The sequence below is a fragment of the Capricornis sumatraensis genome, chromosome 4, assembly GCF_032405125.1.
Source record: "Capricornis sumatraensis isolate serow.1 chromosome 4, serow.2, whole genome shotgun sequence".
Classification (NCBI taxonomy): Eukaryota; Metazoa; Chordata; class Mammalia; order Artiodactyla; family Bovidae; genus Capricornis; species Capricornis sumatraensis.
In genome coordinates this window covers 88655193-88680948 of record NC_091072.1, presented here as the reverse complement: position 1 = coordinate 88680948, position 25756 = coordinate 88655193, and the positions used below count along the sequence as shown (strand labels likewise).

Below are 25756 nucleotides of genomic sequence, written 5' to 3'. Positions count from 1 at the left end.
GAAAAGCTAAGACAAAGCTAGACAGCATATTAAAAAGCAGAGACAAAACTTTGCTGACAAAGGCATGCCTAGTCAAAGCTATGGTTTTTCCAGTAGTCATGTACAGATGCAAGAGTTGAACCATAGAGAAATCTAAGCACCGAAGAACTGATGCTTTTGAACTGTAGTGCTGGAGAAGACTCTTGAGAGTCCCTTCAACAGCAGGGAAATCAAACCAGTCAATCCTAAAGGAAATCAACCCTGAATATTCATTGGAAGGACAGATGCGGAAGCTGAAGCCGAATACTTTGGCCACATGATGCAAAGAACTAACTCCCTCGAAAAGACCCTGATGCTGGGAAAGATTGAGGGTAGGAGGAAAAGAGGGCAACAGAGGACGAGATGGTTGGATGGCATCATCGACTCAATGGACAGAAGTTTGAGCAAACTCCAGGTGATAGTGAAGGACAGGGAAACCTGGTGTATGCCAGCCCATGCGGTGGCATAGCGTCAGACACGACTGAGAGACTGAACAACAAACAACAAAACTTGCAAAGTAGTTAGTACCACAGAAGGGACAAAGGAGGGGAGGTCTGTTGTCACGTTAGGGATCTTAGAATCGAAACTGAGCAGAAAAAGGAAGGAAAGAGATGAAAAAGGCAGTAAATAAATTATAATTAATAAATGATAATAAATAAATTTAAATAAATAATAAAAATAGAATAATAAATAAATAATCAATGCAACCATGTAAGCCTGAGACTGCTCAGTTCAGTCGCTCAGTCGTGTCCGACTCTTTGCGATCCCACGGACTGCAGCACGCCAGGCCTCCCTGTCTATCACCAACTCCTGGAGTTTACTCAGACTCATATCCATTGAGTCGGTGACGCCATCCAACCGTCTCATCCTCTGTGGTCCCCTGAGACGGCTAGGTGAACGCAAAGAAAAGCGGTGAGTAGCCGAGATATCATGAACATAATTTCAGAACTACAACGCTTTAGCGATGGCAATGTATCACCTCGAACAGCCTGTTTCTCTGTCACTGCGAAGCCAGGTGGTCTGGGCCGTCGACATGCTGACTGGAAACTCCCGGCTTCCTCTGACCCTGGCAACCGAGATTGGTCCAGCGACACCCACCGCAGCGGCCCTGCGCGTGCGCAGTGTAAGAGAGCTCGTCGCGCCTGCGCACACTTCGCCGCTGCCGCCCACTCCAGATCCGACCTTACCGAGAGCAGAGCTGAATGGGCTTCCGGGACGCCGTCCCCGGCGAGGAGTTGGCGCTTCCTAGGCGACCGGAGCCCCGCTGACTCGTCCTCCTTCGACCAGAAACCCTCCTCCTGGGCCCGCGCGGGAGGAGTGGGGTCTCTGAGGGAGCGGCGAGCCCGCCGGCCCCGGTCTCTTTCCCTGGCGGCTGCGGCTTCTACCGTAAGACAATATGTTCAAGAGAATGGCCGAATTTGGGCCTGACTCCGGCGGGAGAGTGAAGGTCAGTGCACGGCCGGTGCCTCCCCTCACGGAATATCTTTTTCGTCCCGGCTCTTTCTAGCGCGGCCTGGGGAGGGTCAGCTTGTTCCCTTTCGCTCCTTCTTGCCTCAGGCTGAAACGGGTTTCTAGGAGGACGGCGACTCAGAGCCCCAAAGGGAAAATCGTGGTTTCATTGGGCCCCAACTTCAGGTGTAACCCCCTCCCTTCCATCCCAGACAAAATAAACTGACATAATCCTTGGTGCCTGGGGGAGAGATGGACGTCGTCGCCAAGGAAGAAGCCACTTGGAAGGCTGGCAGATCCTGGCTTGGTGTTCATCCGCTGCCAACCCAGGTCACCTGTAAATCGGAGTCGGGGTCACCCACCTATTGTGGGATAACAACAGCCGATTCCATGCTAAAGAAGCACGTAGGTGAATGCTTTACCGAATTCTCTCAGCCCCTATTGCAGCCTTAAAAAGGCAATGTTACTCCCAGTATTTACAAGTGTGATAACGATAGAGCTGGCGGTAGAAAAGTTCCGAAGACTTCCCCAAGTTTGTAGTGTTTGAAAGCCTCAAGGCTACGGCCAGGATACTAATTAATCAAGGCAAAGAAGATGCCTGGCACATAGGCAACATTCAGTACACGTTAGTTTCTTAGTTTGTAATTAAAGTTATAATCCAGCTTAACGTGATGTTTGACACCGTGACAAATTTCCCTCCCACTTTAATACGTTACCTGGCACATTAATTTTTTATGTCACGACCAGCTGGTTCCTGATATAACATTGGTTTTTACCCCCTTCAGATTTTTATTTACCACAGAAAGAAAAATTTTTTCAAAAAGAAATCACCCAATTTTTGCACCTAGTTGCTCTAGGTTTTAAGACTCCTTCTCCATATCATATTGTTTACAGAAATTTATGCTGTATATGCAGTTGGCATACACAGTGCTTTAATGCTTCTTCTAAAGTGAGAGCTCTTTGAAAGTTTCAAAAGCTACTGAAATTAAATGGAAGGGGAAAGAGATGGCCAGGTAAAATTCATAGTAGTAGGAGTTTCATAAACATATTTTCTCTCTGCTTTGGGGCCAGATTTTGGAATGATAAGAAAATACTACAGAAAAGAGGATTATAGATTGAAAAATAATAATAATAAATAAGGGAAAAAAGAGAAAACAGAAAAGAGGATTATAAGATTAGCTTTCAGAGAAGAACTTACAGAGCTTTCTCAGTTTGTAATCATGTTAGGTTCTAAAAGTCTTGTAAGTCCAAAATGAAGTGAGGAGATCAGGCTTGTAGTCCTCAAATGCTTTTCCACCAAAAATGGATGTGAGTTAGTCATTTAAAACTTAAAATTAGGGACCTGTTTCTTCTCCTTGCTGACTGTTACCTGATCTTGTAAGCACCTTTTTCCAATTTAGATAAGTTTCATCCTAGTAGAAAGTCCATTGGCAAATGAAAGCCTTTTAAATATTTGAAGACCTCTACAAGTTCCTGTCAACACTGGCGCTATGAAATCTGTTACCTACTCACCTTGTCAGTGCTCCTTTGTGTTTATTCATTCAGTCCTTAAAGGTGAGGCCCTATCTTTGTGTGCCCCAAAAGTGCACTTGCTGTAACTTTTTTTTAATTTCCATAGAAACTGCTTGCCTTCTTCTGAATTAACTTTAGGCTAATAGGTATTGATTTCATTTGAGGATTACCTAGTCGCAATGAAGTTTTTCTCTTTATGACCAACCTACTGTATAGCAGGTGCAACTCTCGCAGCTTGGATGGGAGGGGAGTTTGGGGGAGAATAGATCCATGTGTATGTATGGCTGAGTCCCTTTGCTGTTCACCTGAAACTGTCACAACATTGTTAATTGGCTATACCCCAATACAGAATAAGAAGTTTGAAAAAAAAAAGGAAAGACTTTTTCTATTTGTTCACCGCTTTTCCTCTTCTTATTACTTGTTGATTACATTGGCCCTACACTTTTTACATATGCTATATCTTGGTCTTGACCTTCAGGTACACTCCTACTATTCAACAGTTAGTCTTCAATTCATGTGCAACATTCAGCATTTTCTCCTGAAATTTTTTTCTCTCTCCTTTTCATCATACTCTGCCTTTGCAGTTCTGACATGTGCACAGAAACATGTACATGCATCACAGAACTGAGCACAAATATAGCAGACATGCCATCAGTCAAGTGTTTATCAAGCTTGACTCTTCCACATGCCTCTGCCATTATCTGAATTCAAATGTAATATTTAACTTGTTTGTTTAAATCTAATGTTTAAAGTCCCTTCCTAAGCATTACTATTTTTGAAATTGTGATTTGAATTGCTAGTTGTAGTTGTGGTTTTTCTAATATAGATTAAAGTAAGCACAAGTAATAAAAAGAAAATGCTTCCCTTATTCTACCAAAAAATTCTCTTTGAAACTGCCTTTAATTTTTGTACTGTGCTTTGGAAAACCCTGCTGTAAGCTGATTAATAAGGACATTACCATCAGGTGATGACAATCAAAGTTAGTGACTATTAATTACTGGTTGTTCTTTAAAGTCTGTAAATAAAGAACCTTTTCTGTTTCTTTATTAAATAACCAAAGCAAAAATAGAAACTCTCAGAGTACTTTATATGATTTAAATAGATGTTTTCAAAGTGAGAACACTGTAATTACTGTGATATTTAGTTATTTGTGGTAATATAAAATGAGGCTAATGGTCTGGAATTGATTTTTAAGGGAAATCCATGGTATATGCAAACCTAGGTTGTTAGGCCACCTGCCATTTCTTTAATCAGGCTTTCAAAGCTTTCCTTCTGTTTATTTGGGTAATGGTACAATGTTAATTTATGTTGAAATTGTTTATCTTTTAGGGTGTTACTATCGTTAAACCAATAGTTTATGGTAATGTTGCTCGATATTTTGGAAAGAAAAGAGAAGAAGATGGGCACACCCATCAGTGGACAGTATATGTAAAACCATATAGAAATGAGGTAAATATTTCTTTTTCCTAAAACCTTTTTGACGCTATGGTTTGTTTTGCTTGAAGATAAATTGTAAGGTCATTTTATAGTAACTGATAATAAAATTGTCCCATTGTAGGATAACCGAGGTCCTACTGTGTAGTACATGGAACTCTGCTGAATGTTATTGGGAGGGGAGTTTGAGGGAGAATGGGTACATGTATACGTATGGCTGAGTCCTTTCTGTTCACCTGAAACTGTCATAGCATTATTAATCAGCTTTACTGCAGTACAGAATAGAAAGTTTATTTTTTTAAAAAAGGTAAAAAAAATTGCCCATTGTAGAAATGTTACCCCAAAAGTTGAAAGAATAAAGTAAGAACTGTCATCTTTGTATACTTGTTAGTAGAAATCAATTTTCCAAAACTGTTTTCTAATGAAAATTAAGTTATGAGCTTCCCTGCTGGCTCAGTGGTTAAGAATTCACCTGCTAATACAGAGGAAGTGGGTTTGGTCCCTGGGTCGGGAAGATTCCCAGGGAAAAACTTAGCAACCCACTCCAATATTCTTGCCTAGGAAAGCCCATGGACAGAGGAGCCGGGCAGGCTGTGGTCTGTGGGGTAGCAAAAGAGCTGGACACAGCTTAGCGACTAAACAACAACAATGGTAACAAGAACTGTCCTGTATACATAGTATGTCTTCTAATCGCCACCTCTTAAGGTAGCCTTGTGTATAATCACATGTTTCAGGAATGATAAATGTAAGTTATAATTTGATAATCAGAGAAGATGAAAGACAAAACTGCTACATAATCTGGCTGCTGGTAGTTTGGTTTTGTGGCTGTATCTCTAATGCCTGGAATGTGGTCAGTACATAGTAGGTATTCAGTAGGTACTAAATGAATAAATATTCCTCTGTTTAAAACTCTTCATTTTGTATGTCAGCTGTTATTGATCCAATATAGTGGAAGCAATAAGGCAAATGAGAATTTATGTTATCATTGTTATCATTTGTCACCATCTGGAAACATCTGTAAAAGCATTTAGAGGCATCATGAAGAGATGTTAACGTCTGAAAAGTTGAAAATGGTGCCAAAAACCACAGGATAGATTCATCGCTTGATAATGATAAAGTTATCCTGCTTCAAATACTTTTACCACATGTAAGAGAGAAGAATTTTGGACTTATACTTTATCAAGGAGGGGACACATTTTGTGAAGGAATCTAGTAACTATTCAAAATAACTTTATAGTGTCAGTTTTAAGGGTCATCTTCCCATGTAACCCCACACTGTGTTCAGTCATGTTTAATAAATTAAGAGATGATCAGTTTGGAAGTAAATAAAACACAATGTGCCTCACATTAAACTGCCATGTAGGACAGTTTATAGTGACTCAGCTCAGTGCCGGCATGCTAACTTGCTTCTGTCGTGTCCAGCTCTTTGCAGCCCTATGGACTATAGCCATGCAGGCTCCTCTGTCTGTGGGATTCTTCAGGCAAGAATACCAGAGTGGGTTGCCATGTCCTTCTCCAGAGGATCTTCCACACAAGGATCAAACCCACATCTCTTATCTCCTGCCCTGGCAGGCAGGTTCTTTACCACTAGTGCCACCAGGGACGCCCACATAGAACTCAGTTCAGCCACAATTTAAAGGTGACTAGTTGAATGTAGCAGAGAAGGCAATGGCAACCCACTCCAGTACTCTTGCCTGGAGAATCCCAGGGACAGGCAAGCCCGGTGAGCTGCCGTCTGTGGGGTCGCACAGAGTCGGACACAACTGAAGCGACTTAGCAGCAGCAGCAGCAGCAGTTGAATGTAGGCCACTGGAGCTGAAATTAAGCAAAATACAGCACAGCAAGTAGTGTTGCAACCCAAAGTTATCTTAATTTCAAGGGCAAAGAAGATTCTAGTTGACCTTTGATTTCTGTTTATCTTTTCTTGGTATATTTCACCAAAAGGCTGAATTAAAATAGTGAAACCAACTAAGCTTGATAATGTTTCTTCTTCAGCAGTTATACTATCACATATTAAACAAAATTAAAAGACAAAAAACTTTCAAAGTCCACACAAAAACTTGTATGTAAATATTCAGTGACATTACTCATAATTGCCCAAATGTCTCCAAACTGATAAGTGGATAAATAAAATATGGGGTATTCATACAGTGAAATATTATTAAGCAATAAAATGAAGTATTGATACAGTGTACTACCACATGGAAAAAATGTATTTGTTTTTATGGAAAAATCAGAATTGATTTTGAATATTGTCAACAGAGATATTAGCAAACAATCCTCAGAGGTACATAAACATAAGATTTGTAACACATGTGAATAGAGACATATATACTTATATGTATGATGAATTATGAAAGAATCTGGCATAAGCTTCCTTTGTTTAAAAAACAAGCCTCCAGGTTGTAATTCATATTTCTTAGGCATTTCTTCCCTTCTAATGTTTATATGTAGATGGCAGAACTAATTAATTCTTCTGTATTTTAGGATATGTCAGCATATGTGAAGAAAATCCAATTTAAATTACATGAAAGCTATGGCAATCCTTTGAGAGGTACAGTAGTTCTGTGATTCATAACATACAAAATATAAAAGAACTAGGAAATTGTATCAGCAATTAAAAATTCCTGATTGTTTTCTTTTTTCTTTCTTTTAGTTGTTACTAAGCCTCCATATGAGATCACTGAAACAGGATGGGGTGAATTCGAAATAATCATCAAAATATTTTTCATTGATCCTAATGAAAGACCTGTGAGTAATGTTACTCTTTGTAGATATAAAATGGATTTTTTAGTAATTGTAAAAATGTAATGTAATAGTACATTAGACAACATATACAAGCTATATGTTGACTTTTTTTATTCAAGTATAGTTTATATAAGTTTATGTCTTGCTATATCTTGCCGTGCGTTAAGGTTTTTCCTTTTTAAATGAAATGCCTTTCAAAAATCTTTTATTTTCCAAGTATAAAAAGTAGGAATACAGTATGAACAGTTATTTGAAAGAAATCATGGAAATTATATGATTACTAAAGCAAAAAAAAGGTCTAAAATTCATTAGTATTTTTTGGTTATTAGTAATAAACAAGTTGAGTCCATACACTTTGTGAAATGGGAGTGTCCAGTCTAGTTAAAAACCCTAGAATGCCTTTTTACTTTTTCATACTGTCATCAGTACTAGCAGCTTTATCTTATTCATGATTCCTTATTATAACTACTTTTTCATCATTTGCTCTCTTCTTCCAGTTGTTGCTAGCTAATGTAAAAAGTCCCAGAAGTTTTCACTTTGAGCCCTCAGCAACTTGGTGAGGTTGGTGAGATCCTCTTTTTAGAGATGAGGATACTAAGGCTCAGAGATAAAGTCTTGTGCTCAAAAATACAGTTAATTGTGATAGAGCTAGTTTTTGGACCTGTACATTTGCATTCAGATGTCATACTCTTTCCTTTACTCTTTTGACTAAAACCACTAAGCCTGTTTTATTGTTAAACACAGAGTTACAACTCAGGCTGTTTCATTGCACATTTGTATGGTCAGTGTTCAACTCCACTTTCAGGGTTTTAACATTCATCATCATCAATTTTCGTCTTGATAGACTGAGTTCATTCCTTCAGCACCAAACATTTACACTTTAATTATCTGATTACATTTGTAAAACTGTGTGCTTTTAAAGGACTTGAATAGCACCTGGGCCAGTGATAGAATTAGTTCCTAACTAACTACGCCAGAAATGCCTAAGGTATTTTTTAGAAGTTCAGACATCTAGTCCCCATTCTCTGGATGGTGATTCATAGCTTTGGAGAGGGGCCAGCACCCCCCAGGTAATTTTGATGCACAGTAAGATTTAGGACCGGTTGATGTAGACCACTACATAGAAGTTTCCTTTAGCCCCTCCAGTATAGTAAGAAAAGAAGGCTAACTTCCATCATGAAGTGAAACATCCTGTTCAGATTTGGAGAAGTTCTAGTTTTCAGAAAGTTCTACTTTATATTAATCTTCCTTGAACTTTTTCCTGATAACTATTCATAGATTAGTTTGTTTTTATTTTCCTCCTGAAGATCCATCTAAATGGTTATTTAAATATCTTCCATGTGGTAACGTTTTGGTATCTCCTACCATTCTTGTCTTTCTGTGATACTCTCACAGATACTCTGTTTGGCAAAAAATTATTAAATATATTTGCAAGATACTTCTCAGAGGGCAGGATACAAAGATCAGACACTACACCTATCCTTGATCAAAATAGTCTATTTGGGAATATAGAGCACAGAATATGGCAGATATTGAGAGAGGGGAGAGGGAGAAATTGTTAATGTTATTAGAGCTGAGGTTCTTATTAACTTCGTAAGGTTGCTTTGAATTCATTTTATTTTGAGAATGTGCTGCTTTCCCTGTCTGCCGCCTCATCTGTCTCCCCCATCTCACCTCCCTGCCCCACCTTGGAAGATACATCTCTGAAAGAAATCATTATATCATGTAGCCTCATTATGAGACAGTTCTGAAAGTCTACTCTTGGGAAAGGAAGGTAATACATTCTTTTGCACTTCTGCAGTGATTAATTTATTGATAGGTTTGTATGTAGATCTACATGAACCTGAATTTTATCCACTCCAAACTGTTCTTGTGTTCTTTCAGTGTAATGAAACTATTACAGTTTTTCAGTTGACTCTTATAGAAAATAAGTCATATGAAGATTTATTTAAATTATAAAAGAAAGACATGGGTAACTTGTGATTTGCTTCCGTTATCCAGTAACCTATTACACGTGAAGCCACTATGTAAAAGGAATGGTTGTTTCTAAAAGCAAAATACTAATACTAGGGTTTTATTCCTAGAAATGTTGCCAGCAGGTATAGGCATTTTCATTGTTCTAAGAATCTTCAAGCATCAGTGTAAATTAGAGACATTATGTCTTGAAATTTTTCATTGTCTGTATCTGCACGAATGCCTCGCAAAATCTAAGCAAGGTTGGGAAAGGGCAGTTTTATGATGTAGTTTTCAATACTGCTCAAATTATAAAACACATAATATATAGGTTTTAAAAGATTAAAAAAATGTGCAAGCTTCCTGTATTAAGTTCCTATTGCTGCCATAGCAGTATCACAAACTGAATGGGTGAAAACAGCAGTTGATTCTCTTGGTTCTGGAGACTAGAAGTCCAGTTTCAAGATGTTGGCCATGCTCTCTCCAAAGCCTCTAGGAGAGGATCTTTTCTTGCCTCCTCTAGTTTGTGGTAGCCCCAGGTGTTTCTTGGCTGTGGCAGCATTAACTCCAGTCTCTGCCTCCACTGTCACATGGCCGTCTCTCCCTTCCCATCTCTGCGTCTCTTCCCTTTTTATGAGGATATCAGTCATATTGGGCTAGGGCCCCCCTCTGACTTCATCTTAACTTGATTATATTTGCAAAGACTCTGTTTGCAAATATGGTCACATTCACAGGTACTGAGGATAAGTATAGATTCTTCACTATCTTTAGGGGGGTATAATTTAACCTCATAACATAGAAACCCCATTTCTGACCCCTTCTTCAGGAAAACGACAGTTACTGTTTTCAGTTTCTCTAGGAATTAACTCCCATGTATCTGATGTATTTAAATCCCTAAGTTTGGATTTTTCAATTTTAGATAGTGCCTCTCAACTCCTGAGGATGACACATGATCCTTTGTCTTCATATTTATTTTTTCATTTTGCTAGAGGAATTTCTTCAGAAAGGATGCCTAAGAAATAAATTTTCAGAGTAAATGCTCTCTAAAAATACCTTTATTTTTACTTCATGATTGATTGATTGGGTGAAGAATTCTAGGATCCACAGGAGGATATGCTCTCTTGTCTGTGAGTAAAAGGAGAAGAAGGAAGATTAACCAACCTAGCCACCCAAAGCATTCTTGATTTCTACACCTGTCTCTCTCGGGCTCCACTGGGGCCACTGTCTCTCACCTCTAATGTAGTTTTCTTCCCTAAGTTTTTCAGTTATGAATTTCTCCATTATGGTTTATCTATTGGTGTAGTCTCATCTGCTTTCTGTCGTCCTAGAAATTTGTCAAATTATCTGCTTTAAATATGATGCCTGCTTTTTATGATGATTTTAGCTGACTTTTTGGAAAATTCTTCAAGTCCTCTCAGTTGCTTCTCCAACTTCAGCATGAACCTAAGATGTTTTACCTGCTAGATTTTGTTTTGTACAAATAATCATACATTGTGCTGCAAAGTTTTTCCATTGATGTCTTATTATATCTGTTTCCAAGTATTTTGAAGAGAGGTTGCTCTTGCCAAAGTGAATTACCAGTGGCTGACTTTTTGCTTATTATGCTACTTATGTTATAATCTTAATATTACACTGGAGAAATTAACTTGTCCTCTAAAACTTGAGTATTTTAGTATTGATCATTCCTTTTGAAATCAAATCTTTTTTCCTTACAGTGAATGTGTAAACTTTATCTGTCACAGTTAAGCAAATTTCATTTGTATAAGTAAAAGACTTTTTGTCTTAGTGATTTCCCAGTTTAATTTGCATAGCCGTATCTTGTGTTATTTTTATATATAGTCACTCTCTGGAATGCTTTGTAGCCAGTCTTTACTTATCCTCTTTGTAGCATACATATTAAACAGATATGGATAGATGTTAATACCTAATAGGAAAATAAAAGTACAGTCAGAGTTCGGATGATCTGCCACTGTAAGTTGTAGTTGTGACAAGATCCTGAATTTGATAGGTTTACTGCTTTACTTTAGTAGTTACTTCTGTAACTGTAAATCAGTTAGAGAAATAATAATCTCACATGATGATGATAAAAACCATCCACGGATGTCATATCTGTTTTTATTTCACAGGTAACACTGTATCATTTATTAAAGCTGTTTCAGTCAGACACCAATGCAATGCTGGGGAAAAAAACAGTGGTTTCAGAGTTTTATGATGAAATGGTAAGAAGATTTTATAATAAGAGTTTTTAAAGCATTTTTAATTTGTAGATTTTGAAGTTACAGGGCTTTTTTTCCCATTCTATCCCATTAGATATTTCAAGACCCAACAGCAATGATGCAACAATTATTGACAACATCTCGTCAGCTTACCTTAGGAGCCTATAAGCATGAAACAGAATGTAAGTACCATGAGTTTATAATTAATCCTGAGTAATAATGTATTCAGTGATGATGAAAGGATTGTATGATAAGTGACTATTAAATTTTTTTATTATGTATAGGTTAAATTTTTAGGAGTTAGGAAACAAAATATGTATTACCAAAGAACAAATAAGGATGCTTTAAATAGTTCCCAAAGTAGGCCAACTTTCAAAAAGGTAAAAGACAGCTGCTCACACACTCTGAAATACTGTTTGTCTTTTATTCACTAATTTCATTTAAGTGTAGCTTGTCATTAATCTCACTGAACCTGTCACTCAACCATTTTCTGTGTATACTAGTCTTTGCTAATGATGGTGTGAAGAACCTTGCATGACATTATACTTTAGTGTACTGTGGTTAGCATCTCTGTCTCTCTACACAGCATTTCATGCAGCTGCATCAATCATTTGCATTTGTCATTCAAGATGAAACCTATTTAGCAACCCCATGTGGACATTTATGTTACCATTTATTCAGTTGTTACTTTGATCTTTCATTTATTTGCTTACAATATATATTGAGCATCAGTACTATGCCAAGCATTGTTCTAGGTTCAGAAGATAAAGCAGTGTCTAAACCAGACAAAAGCCCTGTCCTCATGGAGCTTACATTCTAGTGGAAGGAAGAGAAATATCCAATAAATAGAACAGTGGAACGTTAGGTAGTGATTGGATGGCATGGAGAAACCTAGAGCAGGTGAGGGAGTGCTTCTGGTGCAAGGAGATTGTTAGAGTTTTAAATATCACGTCAGAGAGTGCTTCCTGAAATTGTGGCGTTCAAGCAAATACCAAAAGGAGTGGGGAAATGAGCATGCAGCTGCATGAGGGAGGCATGTTATGTGTAGAGGGGCAGCAAGGGCAGGAGCCCTGAGGTAAGAGCAGGCTTGGCGTATCCAAGGAACAACAGAAAGGCCAGTGTGACTGGAGTAGAGGGAACATGGAGTGGGAGACGAGGCCAGAGAAGTAAGAAGTTAATAGAGGACCAGGTCAAACAGGGTCTTAAAGGTAACTATAAGGACTTTAAGGAGATGTGAAGTTTTTTTGTGGGTGTTGAGCAGCAGAGTGACATTATAGGAGTAACATTTTCAAAAGATCAATCACCCTGGTTGCTATATTGAGAGCAGACTATAAGCCAGAAAGAGTAGAAGCAGAGTAGTTAGGAGGTTGTTGCAATTGTCCAGATGTGATAGAGTTGTGAGTGGTACCAATGGGGCAGCAATGGAGGTTCTGTTTTAAAGATAGGTACAGTAGGATTGCTGATGGTTTAATAAGATGTGAGAAGAAGGTATATTAATACAAAGCATGACTCTTAAGGTTTGGAGCCTGAAGAAGGAAACAAACAAAAAATTATTGTTGCTTTTCATAGAGATAGGAAGTCTGGGAGGGGCAGCTTTGAGGGGAAAGATTAGAAGTAAAGTTTGGACATGATGAGTGTGAAACGCCTGTGAGACATGTAAGTGGAGATGTTGAGAAGGGAATTGTACTCAAAGTCTGGTATTCAAGAAACAGTCTGGGCATATAGATGGATTTATAAATTGTAAGGCCGTATGGTATCATCAGTAGAGTAAGTGAAGATAAACAGAGGTTCAAGGATTGAGCCCTAGGCTTTCCCAAAATTTAGAGATTAAGGAGATGACTGGCTAAGGAAACTAGTTTTTAAAAAAAAAGATAAACATGAGTGTGGAGGGAGTAAAGCTAGGTGCACATAATACCCTAGAGCCAAGTGAAGAAGGTTCATCCGGAAATAGTCGTTAGCTGTGTACCTCTTAGAGAGCAAGTAAGATAAGAGCCAAGAAATAGGCGATACAGGCGATAGCAACGTGAAATTCCTTGGTGACCTCAGTGGGGCAGTTGAAGGAGAATAGTAAGGACAGACATCCATTGAAGTGGATCCAAAGAGAATGAGATGAGACACTGGAGACAGGTGCTATGGATAAGCCTGTCTTGGAGTTTGACCTGTAAAGGGAAAGGAGCTCTTGAAGCAGTAGGAAAAGCAGGATTTGGGGTCCAGAGGCCAGTGTTTTCCGGGGGAAGTGGACCAGTAAATGTAGGTGTAGGCTGAAAGAAGTGATCCAGTAAAAGAAAAGGGTGAGGGGATGAAAATGCCCTGCTGGGGAAAGAGATTGCTGTTAAACCATTAATGGTTATAGTAGTGTTTGTGTTTTCATGAAACCCATGACTGGGGGGTTAAATGATCTGAATACTGATTAAAATTGCCACTTGGTAGTCATTTAAAATTTCAAATCACACTCATTAAAAGGATTTATGCTTCATTTTCTACATCTGAAAATATGGTCTACTTTGTCGTGAACATAAAACAGAGATGTATATGATCACTTCGAAAAGGTGAAAAGCGTTAGTAATATGCTGTTTTAATTTGTTACTGGTAATTTTCTCTTCATTATAAATCTTTCTCCCATTTCATATTCATAGAGAAAAATTCCCTTTTAAAATTCAATTTCTGTGTTTTCAACAAGACTAATATCATTAATTCATATGTGTGTAACAGTAAAAACAAATGTGTTTTATAAAAAGACTTTTCCACAAACTACTTTTGTTATATTAAAGCTTATATGTGGAGCTTTATAACCTTGGAAAGTTTCTTTTTTTAATTTATTTAGATTATTTTTTTGAAGGCAGGTGGGTGGCCGACATTATCACCGCTTACCCTGTGTGCTTGCTTCGCCAGCTGGCATGACCTGAAACCCCCCCAGGCATGATCCGCTCCAACCCCCACCTCCCTCCATGCCTGGCTTTTGTGCAGAGCCCCTGACTCACGCACGTGTTAGACTCCTTGGTCCATGTTTCAAATTTATTTTGGGCTGCACTGGGTCTTTGTTGCTGCAGGAAGTCCTTCTCTAATTCCAGCAAGTAGAGGTTACTTTCCATTGCAGTGCATGGACTTCTCATTGCAGTGGCTTCTCTTTTTGGGGAGCACAGGCCCTAGAGCACAGCCTCAGTAGTTGTGGAGCATGTACTTAGTTGCCCCACTGCATGTGGACTCTTCCCATACTAGGGGTCTACATGTGTCCCTTGCATCAGCAGCTGAGTTAACCACTGGGCCACCAGGGAAGCCCCAACCTTAGGAAGTTTTTATTAGTAAACTGCATTTTTGTATTATCTTGAGGTTATTTTCTTTTTTTTTCTTTTTTTTTAAAATATAATTTATTTTAATTGGAGGCTAATTACTTTACAATATTGTATTGGTTTTGCCATACATCAACATGAATCCGCCTTGGGTGTGCATGTGTTCCCCATCCTGAACCTCCCTCCCACCTCCCTCCCCGTACCATCCCTCTGGGTCATCCCAGTGCACCAGCCCCAAGCATCCTGTATCCTGCATCGAACCTGGACTGGAGATTCGTTTCATATATGATATTATACATGTTTCAATGCCATTCTCCCAAATCATCCCACCCTCTCCCTCTCCCACAGAGTCCAAAAGACTGTTCTATACATCAGTGTCTCTGTTGCTGTCTCGCATACAGGGTTATCATTACCATCTTTCTAAATTCCATATATATGTGTTAGCATACTGTATTGGTGTTTTTCTTTCTGGCCTACTTCACACTGTATAATAGGCTCCAGTTTCATCCACCTCATTAGGACTGATTCAAATGTATTCTTATTAATGGCTAAGTAATACCCCATTGTGTATATGTACCACAGCTTTCTTACCCATTCATCTGCTGATGGACATCTAGGTTGCTTCCATGTCCTGGCTATTATAAACAGTGTTGCAGTGAACATTGGGGTACACGTGTCTCTTTCAATTCTGGTTTCCTCAGTGTGTATGCCCAGTAGTGGGATTGCTGGGTCATAAGGCAGTTCTATTTCCAGTTTTTTAAGGAATCTCCACACTGTTCTCCATAGTGGCTGTACTAGTTTGCATTCCCACCAACAGTGTAAGAGGGTTCCCTTTTCTCCACACCCTCTCCAGCGTTTATTGCTTGTACACTTTTGGATAGCAGCCATTCTGACTGGCGTGAAATGGTACCTCATTGTGGTTTTGGTTAGCATTTCTCTAATAATGAGTGATGTTGAGCATCTTTTCATGTGTTTGTTAGCCATCTGTTTGTCTTCTTTGGAGAAATGTCTGTTTAGTTCTTTGGCCCATTTTTTGATTGGGTCATTTATTTTTCTGAAATTGAGCTGCATAAGTTGCTTATATATTTTTGAGATTAGTTGTTTGTCAGTTGCTTCATTTGCTATTATTTTCTCCCATTCCAAAGGCTCTCTTTTCACCTATCTTGAGGTTATTTTCTTAACAGCATCAAATCTATAAGGAAGAAAAAGATAATTCTGTAAATGGTATTGGCACAGTTGATAACTTTTGAGAAGAAAACTTAATTTAGATCATTGCTTCATGGCACTTAAAAAATTCCATTTTAATTAATGATGGTTAATTGTTTTTTGATTTTTTTTTGCCATACCATGTGCATATGGCCAAGCAAAGATCACACCCGTGCCCCTTATATTGGAAGTGCAGAGTCTTAACAATTGGACCACCAAAGAAGTCCCTAAATTTTTTTTTATATCAATTAACCTGTTTAAAAAATTAGAGAAATGACTGTCTATCTTGGCTAGGGAAGACTTTCTAAATTTGAGGTGTTAGAAGAAATTACATTGAAAGACAAAAAAATTTTTTTGCAAAAGGTATGTAACTTACGCATTTCAAAAGGGCAAAAAAAGAAAAAATAGATTTTTGGAAGATATGACAAAGGATTAAAAGCTGTAAAACTCTAGAAAAAATAGAATATAGTTTTAAACTTCAGTTTAAAACAAAGGACAAAGGAGTGGACTAGATAGAAGAAAGATGGTTAGTAAATAAAAAGAAAAATATTTGACCCTGCTAGTAATTTTTAAAATGCAAACCAATAATAATGTATGGCTATATTTGTATCAAATATGCAAAAGAAATCTTTCATAGTTGTACCTAGTAAGGATGTGGTGAACACTGTCTTCTCATGAATTGTTTATGTGAATAGGCCTTTTAGAAAAGCAATTTGGGAATATTAATCAAAGGTGTAAAAAAAGATAGATGCACTTTTACCAGTTTGAGAACATTATACTCAATATTTGGTAATAATATCGGATTTGTTTAGTACTTTTGTAATCTATACATGTATAAGCTCATTTATATCTATAATAACTTTTTTTAGGTAGTCCATTTAGAAAAGGAAACTGAGGCACACATTGGTAAGAAACTTGCTCAATTAATATGAGTGAGTGAGTGGTACAGCCCAGTCTCCTAGGCAGTCCTCAGAACTTAGGGTCTAAAAGCATTGTAATATTTGTAGACAGAGTAATAAGATAAAGGTTGCTCATTATAAAGCACGTTAAAAGTTTATAAAGATATTTATATTGGTAAACCTGCAGAAATTGACTTAAGCACTAATGGTCTAGCTTTTAATAGAAGTTGCTTCAATAAGGAATAACTAAACTGATATTGAATGCTTAATAGAGCTTACACGTACTAGATAAGTGCTGTACCTTTCTGAAGTGAAGTGAAAGTTGCTCAGTCATGTCTGACTCTTTGCGACCCCATGGACTATAGAGTCCATGAAATTCTCCAGGCCAGAATAATGGAGTGAGTAGCCTTTCCCTTCTCCAGGAGGATCGTCCCAACCGAGGGATTGAACCCAGGTCTCCTGCATTGCAGGCAGATTGTTTACCAGCTGAGCCACAAGGGAAGCCCTTAGGAATTCCCTTAATAGCCCTCAGAGGGAGGTACTACTGTTAACCCCATTTTGCGTAGAGAGTTTTGATCTTGCCCTGAATCACTCAGCAGAGCCAGGATTTAAACCCACACAGAGTCTGTACTCTTAACCAATAAACTGTTGTTTCTCTTTGTAAAAAGCCTGTGCTTCTAACCAGTGTGTTACATTTGCTTTGCAAAACTAACAGTTCTTCTTTGGATTGGTTTACTGTAAATTGAGGCTTCATTTGGAATTTAAAATAGAAATTTTATATATATTTATATATGCTATAAGCCCATGGAATTTCAAAGAGTCAGACACAACTGAACACACATACATACATACATACACACATGGACACACACATATATATGCACATATATATCTTAAATGTATGTGTAAACATTTAATATATAGGAAGCAGAAAACTAGAACAGGCTAAAACAAGTTTTTAAATGTTTTCTTTAGGATTTCCTCGTTAACCCATTTCTCCTGTATATGGTACCCTTGGCAATTTTATGATTGATCAAAAATACAGTATGGTAACTAAATCAGAGAACAAAGATCTATGTCTATAATGAATGCTGTCCTCTAACAGATGAGTTAAATTAAGTCTTCCTGACTAGATTGAAAACTACCTGTTACAGTCATAAAGTCCTTGTTGTTTCCCACATCTTTCTGTACTGTCTCCAAGGCCTGCTGTATCCCACTTCATCTAATTCCTATCTTATTCTTTAAAACTCAGTTCAGATTTTACTTCTGCCAAGAAACATTCCTTGATACACACACGCACACACACACACACACACACACACACTCACTCACTCACTCTCTCTCTCTCTCTCTCTCTCCCCCCTTGATATGAATCCTGTCTGCTTTATAGCTCCCTAATTACCTCATGACACTGTAATGCATTTTTCTTTCTTGTCTATCTCCTACGTCTGTGTCCCAGCCTCTGTCAATCCATTGTCAATGTGCCTCTGTCAGTGTGCCTTTCACTCTGCTGTTGTTTAGTCGCTCAGTTGTGTCCAGCTCTTTGTGGCTCCATGGATGGTAGCCTGCCAGGCTTCTCTGGAAATCCATGTATGTGCTTAGTCACTTCAGTTGTGTCTGATTCTTTGCAACCCCATGGACTGTAGCCCACCAGGTTTTTCTGTCCATGGGGGTTCTCTAGACAGGAATACAGGAGTGAGTTGCCATGCCCTCCTCCAAGAGGCTCTTCCCAACACAGGGACAGAACCCAGGTCTCCCTCGTTGCAGGCAGATTCTTTGCCGTCTGAGCCACCAGGGAAGCCCAGAAGTCCATGGGATTTCACAGGCAAGAATATTGGAGTGGATTGCCATTTCCTTCTCCAAGGGATCTTCCCAGTCCAGTGATTGAACCTACCTGTCTTGCATCTGCTGCATTGCAGACAGAGCCTTTACCATTGAGCCACCAGTGAAGCTTGCTTTCACTCTCTGTATGTCTTTTAATTGATATGAAGAGAGTAGGGGAGCAAGGGGGTCAAAATTTCTGCATTGTCAACCAAGTCTAAGGACAGACAAACCATGAAAAGAAATATTGTACTTCTATCACAGATGACTTGTTTCTTTTTGATATAAAGAGCTCCTCACATCATTTTAAAAGGCCAATAACCAGTAATTAAAAAGCTTCAGAGCAAAAGAACCATCAACAAAATTAAAAGGAAACCTACTAAATGGGAGGAAATATTTGCAAATCATGTATCTGATAAAGAGTTAATTTCCAAAATACATATAGAACTCATACAGCTCAATGGCCAAACAAAGCATACAATTCAATTAAAACTGGACAGAAGAGCTAAATAGATATTTTTTCAAAGAAGACATGCAGATGGCCAACAGATATCAAAAATACGCTCAATATCACTTATCATCTGGGAAATGCAAATCAAAACCACAAAATATTATTTGATGTCTGTTAGAATGGCTGTTCAGAGAAGGCAATGGCACCCCACTCCAGTATTGTTGCCTGGAAAATCCCTTGGATGGAGGAGCCTGGTAGGCTGCAGTCCATGGGGTTGCAAAGAGTCGGACATGACTGAGCAACTGCACTTTGACTTTTCACTTTCATGCATTGGAGAAGGAAATGGCAACCCACTCCAGTATTCTTGCCTGAAGAATCCCAGGGACAGAAGAGCCTAGTGGGCTGCCGTCTATGAGGTCACACAGAGTCGGACACGACAGAAACTACTTAGCAGCAGCAGCAGAATGGCTGTTATCAAGAAGACTAGAAATAACAAGTGTTGGCAAGGATGTGAAGAAAAAAGAAAACCCTTATTCAGTGTTGATTGGTGTAGCCACTATGGAAAACAGGGTGGAGGGTCCTCAAAAAAATAAAAGTAGAACTGCCATATGGTCCAACAATTCCACTTCTGGTATGGCCTGAAGGAAAACGAAAACACCAACTTGGAAAGATATATACTCCCCATGTTTGTTACAGCTGCTGCTGCTAAGTCACTGCAGTCGTGTCTGACTCTGTAGGACCCTGTAGACGGCAGCCCACCAGGCTCCTCCATCCTTGGGATTCTCCAGGCAAGAACACTGGAGTGGGTTGCCATTTCCTTCTCCAATGCGTGAAAGTGAAAGTGAAGTCGCTCAGTCGTGTCTGACTCCTAGCGACCCCATGGACTGCAGCCCACCAGGCTCCTAGCTCCATGGGATTCTCCAGACAAGAGTACTGGAGTAGGTTGCCATTGCCTTCTCTGGTTCATTACAGCATTATTTACAGTAACCAAGATAGGAAAACAATGTAAGTGTCCATCAATAGATGACTGGATAAAGAAGTGTTTTTTATATACACACACATACATACATACATATATACACATGCACACACACACATAATGGAATAATATTCAGCCATTAAAAAGAAATCTTTCCATTTGCATCATCATGGATGGACCTCAAGGGCATTATGCTAAGTGAAATAAATCAGAGAAAAGCAAATACAGTGTAATCTTATTTATATGTAGACTCTTAAAAAAAAGCTCAAAAATAACAGAGAACAGATTAGTGGTTGCCAGAGGCTGGGGTTGAGGGGGCCATGGCCAAAAAGGTGCAAACTTCTAGTTATAAATAAGAGGTGATACGATTTACAACATAGTGACTATAGTTAATAATATTATATTGCATGTTTGAGAGTTGCTAAGAGTAGATTTTAAAATTTCTCCTTACAAGAAAAAAATTCGTAACTAAATATGGTTCAGTTCAGTTCAGTCGCTCAATGTCCGACTCCCTGCGACCGCATGAACTACAGCACGCCAGGCCTCCCTGTCCATCACCAACTCCCGGAGTCCACCCAAACCCATGTCAATTGAGTCAGTGATGCCATCCAGCCATCTCATCCTCTGTCTTCCCCTTCTCCTCGTGCCCTCAATCTTTCCCAGCATCAGGGTCTTTTCAAATGAGTCATTTCTTTGCATCAGTTGGCCAAAATATTGGCGTTTCAGCTGTAGCATCAGTCCTTCCAAAGAACACCCAGGGCTGATCTTCAGAATGGACTGGTTGGATCTGCTTGCAGTCCAAGGGACTCTCAGGAGTCTTCTCCAACACCACAGTTCAAAAGCATCAATTCTTCTGTGCTTGGCTTTATAGTCCAACTCTCACATCCATACATGACTACTGGGAAAACCATAGCCTTGACTAGACGGACCTTTGTTGACTAATGTCTCTGCTTTTTAATATGCTGTCTAGGTTAATCATAGCTTTTCTCTCAAGGAGTAAGCGTCTTTTAATTTCATGGCTGCAGTCACCATCTGCAGTGATTTTGGAGCCCCCCCAAAAAAAGTCAGCCACTGTTTCCCCATCTATTTGCCATGAAGTGATGGGACCAGATGCCATGATCTTTGTTTTCTGAATGTTGAGCTTTAAGCCAACTTTTTCACTCTCCTTTTTCACTTTCATCAAGAGGCTCTTTAGTTCGTCCTCACTTTCTGCCATAAGGGTGATGTCATCTGCATATCTGAGGTTATTGGTATTTCTCCTGGCAGTCTTGATTCCAGCTTGTGCTTCTTCCAGCCCAGCGTTTCTCTTTGTGTACTCTGCATAGAAGTTAAATAAGCAGGGTGACAGTATACAGCCTTGACATACTCCTTTTCCCATTTGGAACCAGCCTGTTGTTCCATGTCCGGTTCTAACTGTTGCTTCCTTACCTGTGTATAGGTTTCTCAAGCTGCAGGTCAGGTGGTCTGGTATTCCCATCTCTTCAGAATTTTCCACATTTTATTGTGATCCACACAGTCAAAGGATTTGGCATAGTCAAAAAAGCAGAAATAGATGTTTTTAAAACTGGAACTCTTGTTTTCTCAATGATTCAACAGATGTTGGCAGTTTGCTCTCTGGTCCCTCTGCCTTTTCTAAAACCAGCTTGAACATCTAGAAATTTACAGTTCATGTATTGCTGAAGCCTGGCTTGGAGAATTTTGAGCATTACTTTACTATCGTTTGAGATGAGTGCAATTGTGTGATAGTTTGAGCATTCTTTGGCATTGCCTTTCTTTGGTGCTGGAATGAAAGCTGACCTTTACCAGTCCTGTGGCCACTGCTGAGTTTTCCAGATTTGCCCACATATTGAGTGCTGCACTTGCACAGCAGTGCAGTGAAGCAGTGTACTTTCACACTTTCAAATCATCTTTAGGATTTGAAATAGCTCCACTGGAATTCCATCACCTCCACTAGCTTTGTTCATAGTGATACTTCCTAAGGCCCACTTGACTTCACATTCCAGGATGTCTGGCTCTAGGTGAGTGATCACACCATCGTGATTATCTGGGTTGTGAAGATCTTTTTTGTATATATGGTAACAGATGTTAACTTCGGACTTACTGTGATGATCATTTTGCAGTATATACAAGTATTGACTCATTATGTTGTACACCTGAAACTCATATGTTGTATGTCAATTATACCTCAGTTTTTTAAAAGGCGGGGGCCAGTCACCTAATAGAAAACAGAGGAAAGGATAAATAGGCAGTTCATAGAAAGAAAGGGAGAAATATCCCCTAACCATATTAAAAGATTATCAATCTCAGAAGTAATAGAAGTGCAAATTAAAACTATTCTGAAATATAATTTTTAACCTTCCAGATTATTTAAGACCAAAAAGTTGATGCAGTAGGGGAACAGACATACTATGCTAATGAGATTATAAATTAATAATAGAACCTCTAAGAGTCACTTGGCATTCTTCCAAAATTACAAGCACAGTTATTCTTCAACCTAACAATTACTATTTACAGGAATTTATCACACAATTTTCAGCCTTTTAATTTTGTATCAGGTGTATGTACTATCTATTTTCAAAAATAATTTAAAAAATAAAAACTGAAAAATTACAAAGAAAAATGTGGATTGTTTTGGCAATGTAAAATGTATCACAAAAAGAAAGTCACCAGCAGTGGGCAAAATAAGAACACATTATGTGTTTTTAACATGCTGAATGGTTTTTACATGTATTGCTTAATCCTAAATCCTCTGTGAAATACAAAGTTTTAACTGTATTATATAGAAAGAAGAAATTAAATGAGAGAGATATCAGCATTCAGCTAGTAAGGGACGAAAGGTGTATTTGAACTCAAGTCTTTCTGATTTTAAAAGGTTTTAGTTTTTTTTCCTTCAATCCATGCTGCTTCCAACTAGTGATCATTTTACATTAACAAAAGTACAGCTTTTACCTGAACAGCAATTACCTGAAATGTCTACAAGGTGGAAATGTTGGGTGATAGTAGACATTTTTTTCTCTATAAAACATGGTACTACACTATCCAAGTGGAATATTTAAATAAATATAGTTTATTTTGCAGTAATGATATTTTTCTTTAGTAATTTGTTACATAGCCAGCTAGAATGTTTTAAATATTTAATGTTCCTCTGTCATAATAGTACTTAATATGTTTTTATGTGTCAGATGATATTCATTTTAAATCTTTTAAGCAAATAATATCACAAGGTGTTTGCCATTATCATCTGTATTTTAGAAATGAGGAAATGAGCATAGAGATTAAAAAAATAGCTTATTCAGAGTGGCACAACTAGTAAAGCTAGAATTCAAGCCTAGGTAGTTACTACTCTGTTTTGAAAAAGGTACAGGTTTACCAGTGTGGTTTTGTTATGTAAGTTTTTCCTACACGTAAATTTAAGAATCCTCTTTTTAGTGAAGTCTTATTACTTGGAAGTCTCTTGGACTATATACTCCCTAATTTCCAAATTAGTATGTAAATGGAAAAAAACAAGGACATTATGTCTTAAAATCTTAAGTGTGAATTAAAATACTGGTGGCCCAAATTTTATTCTTTGTGATAGAAAACGTCTTAGATCCTCTCTTGAGAGTTGAGACTTTCTCATCCACCCTCCTGTGTTTAGTTACATATCTTAAGTTGTTTGCATTTCATCATGGAAACATTGACCTAACGGAATGTCACATTTATTACTCTGTGACATATCTCAGACATATGAGAAAAATGCAATAAATTAATAACAGTCTGTTTTCTTTAGTTGCAGAACTTGAAGTGAAAACCAGAGAAAAATTAGAAGCTGCAAAAAAAAAAACAAGCTTTGAAATTGCAGAGCTTAAAGAGAGATTAAAAGCAAGTCGTGAAACTATAAATTGTTTAAAAAATGAAATCAGAAAACTGGAAGAAGATGATCAGACAAAAGAAATATAAACAGTTCTGAAGACAACTTGATAGTGAGCTAAGATGAAAATAAGGTGGACTTTAAAGGAGAGATGGACTACAAATGCTACAGTGTTTCTAAAAGGAACTTTGTATATAGTTGTCGACCATAGATTTTTCAGCAATGAGGTCAAAGTATTTGTACTTTACCAGCAATCTTTAATGTGAAATATGTGTATAATAAGAATGAATGGTGTATAGGTATTTTACCAACCCATTTTGGAGTAGTTCTGTGATGTTAAGCACAATTTTAAAACATTTTTATTGCATTGTATGTATAGCTTATCCTTTTGACAGGCATTGAAATTTCATTATAAAGTATAACTTGTACAAATTTTGTACTTCCCCTAGTAGTTAGAATTAGTCATAAAATTAATGTGTGTATTAAATTTTTACCTCCCCCATCCCAGCTCTTTTGTACCTGATGTGCCCGGTGTCCAGTAAGCACTGAATAAATGTAGTCTGCATATGCTATTTCTGCCTCTTGATGGGTTTCTTTGTCTTGAAGCCCCTGGAACTCTCTCATTATGACTAATGTATCTCCATAGTATTGTGACCATGTATCTCTGATTTGCAGTCATTGTAACATACCAAAGCTCTCAGATGGCCAAGATCATATCTGAAGTATTGTTCTGCCTAACTACCGCAGTGTCATTAGTTTTCACATAGAACAATATTCAATCCCTTGTGCATGTTCCAAAGACACATAGGATACATCTATGCAACAGTTTTGTAAACTACCTCTGATTTCTCTACCTTCTCCCTCAGGCTGTCTTGTTCAAATCCACATGGTGAGCCCTCTACTTTTTTTTTTTTTCCCTGACTTTGCTGGATCATAGTTTTAGCATAAGGGATCTAGTTTCCTGACTGCAGATCAAACCTAAGGCCCCTACATTTGAAGCACAGAGTCTTAGCCACTGGACCACCAGGGACATCCCAGCCCTGTACTTTTGAGTCATCTAATTTGAACACTAGTGGTACTTAATTTCTAAGGCTTTATTGGCTAACCCATCTTGGCAACCTAGGAACAACAGTAAGTAGGAAAGTATTTTGGAAAACGTAATACTAATATGTTACAAGTTCCTAAAAATGGAAGCTATGCCTGTGCCTAATGCAGATTGAATACCTTCTGGAGAGTGATAACTAGCCACTGGTACTTTAAGATACTTTTAATCTATCTGCCCTGGTAGATTGGTTAATTTTTACCTTGTTACTTTATTTTTTTAGGTTGTGACATTTATAAACATTATGGAGGTATGCAAAACTCTCTGTGGTCTGAAATTTCTGCCAGGGGATCTGGTTGGGGGTGTTGGAGATGGCACTTCTAGTTATGCCAGGCTTCATTCAGCTTTACCCTACCTCTAGCCCAATGCCCACAGTGTGGGGTAGACTTGGGGATAGATCAGAAAAAGAATGGGAAAGTCCCATTCTACTTGAACCCTGACATGGGCGATCATCCCTCCATTATTCCATAAGATTAGCCCCTAAGAATGTATTCATAAAGCTGAAGTTCATAGAGGTAATTCTGACTTTATGCATGGATGAATACAAGAGTTTAAAATACATAATCATGAGTCAATCTAGCCCTTTGTCAGGTCTTATTTCTGTGTTGGCTTAAAGTAAGGTCTTCCATAAGTATGCAAAGAATCTTTATAATCAAAATAACAAGAACAACCCAGTTTTTGAATGAACAAAGGATTGAGTTGACATTTATCCAAAGAAATACAAACGGCTAGTAAGTACATGAAGGGATGCCCAGCATCATTGGTCATTACGTAAATGCAAAGCCGAACCACAACAAGAGACCATTTTACACCCACCAGGATGCCTAT

General features: G+C 38.3%; 2 protein-coding genes across 3 annotated transcripts in view; one reads left to right on the top strand and one right to left on the bottom strand.

The window, feature by feature from the left end:
• The window catches only part of LOC138077682 (lysozyme C, tracheal isozyme), a 73903-nt gene extending 72840 nt beyond the window's left edge, over positions 1-1063 (bottom strand). The window contains exon 1 of the mRNA XM_068969800.1: positions 998-1063. The gene's annotated coding sequence lies outside the window, so the exon portion shown is untranslated. The remainder of the gene's footprint in view (positions 1-997) is intronic.
• Positions 1064-1235: 172 nt separating this feature from the next.
• On the top strand, positions 1236-24344 carry YEATS4 (YEATS domain containing 4). 2 transcript variants are annotated; one of them, XM_068971092.1, is made up of 7 exons: positions 1236-1465; positions 4309-4428; positions 6901-6967; positions 7070-7164; positions 11241-11333; positions 11425-11512; positions 23746-24344. In XM_068971092.1, the coding sequence occupies exons 1-7, from the start codon at positions 1415-1417 to the stop codon at positions 23913-23915; spliced, it is 684 nt and encodes a 227-aa protein (XP_068827193.1). In that variant the 5' UTR covers positions 1236-1414; the 3' UTR covers positions 23916-24344. The 2 variants fall into 2 exon arrangements, with proteins under 2 accessions (XP_068827193.1, XP_068827194.1); XM_068971093.1 differs by lacking the exons at positions 6901-6967; positions 7070-7164.
• The last annotated feature ends 1412 nt before the right edge of the window (positions 24345-25756 follow it).

Coding starts and splice junctions, on each gene's coding strand:
- YEATS4 (XM_068971092.1), top strand. CDS start 1,415: ATGTTCAAGAGAATGGCCGAATTTGGGCCTGACTCCGGCGGGAGAGTG. Junction 4,429..6,900: donor TAAAACCATATAGAAATGAG/GTAAATATTTCT, acceptor TCTGTATTTTAG/GATATGTCAGCATATGTGAA. Junction 11,334..11,424: donor CAGAGTTTTATGATGAAATG/GTAAGAAGATTT, acceptor CTATCCCATTAG/ATATTTCAAGACCCAACAGC.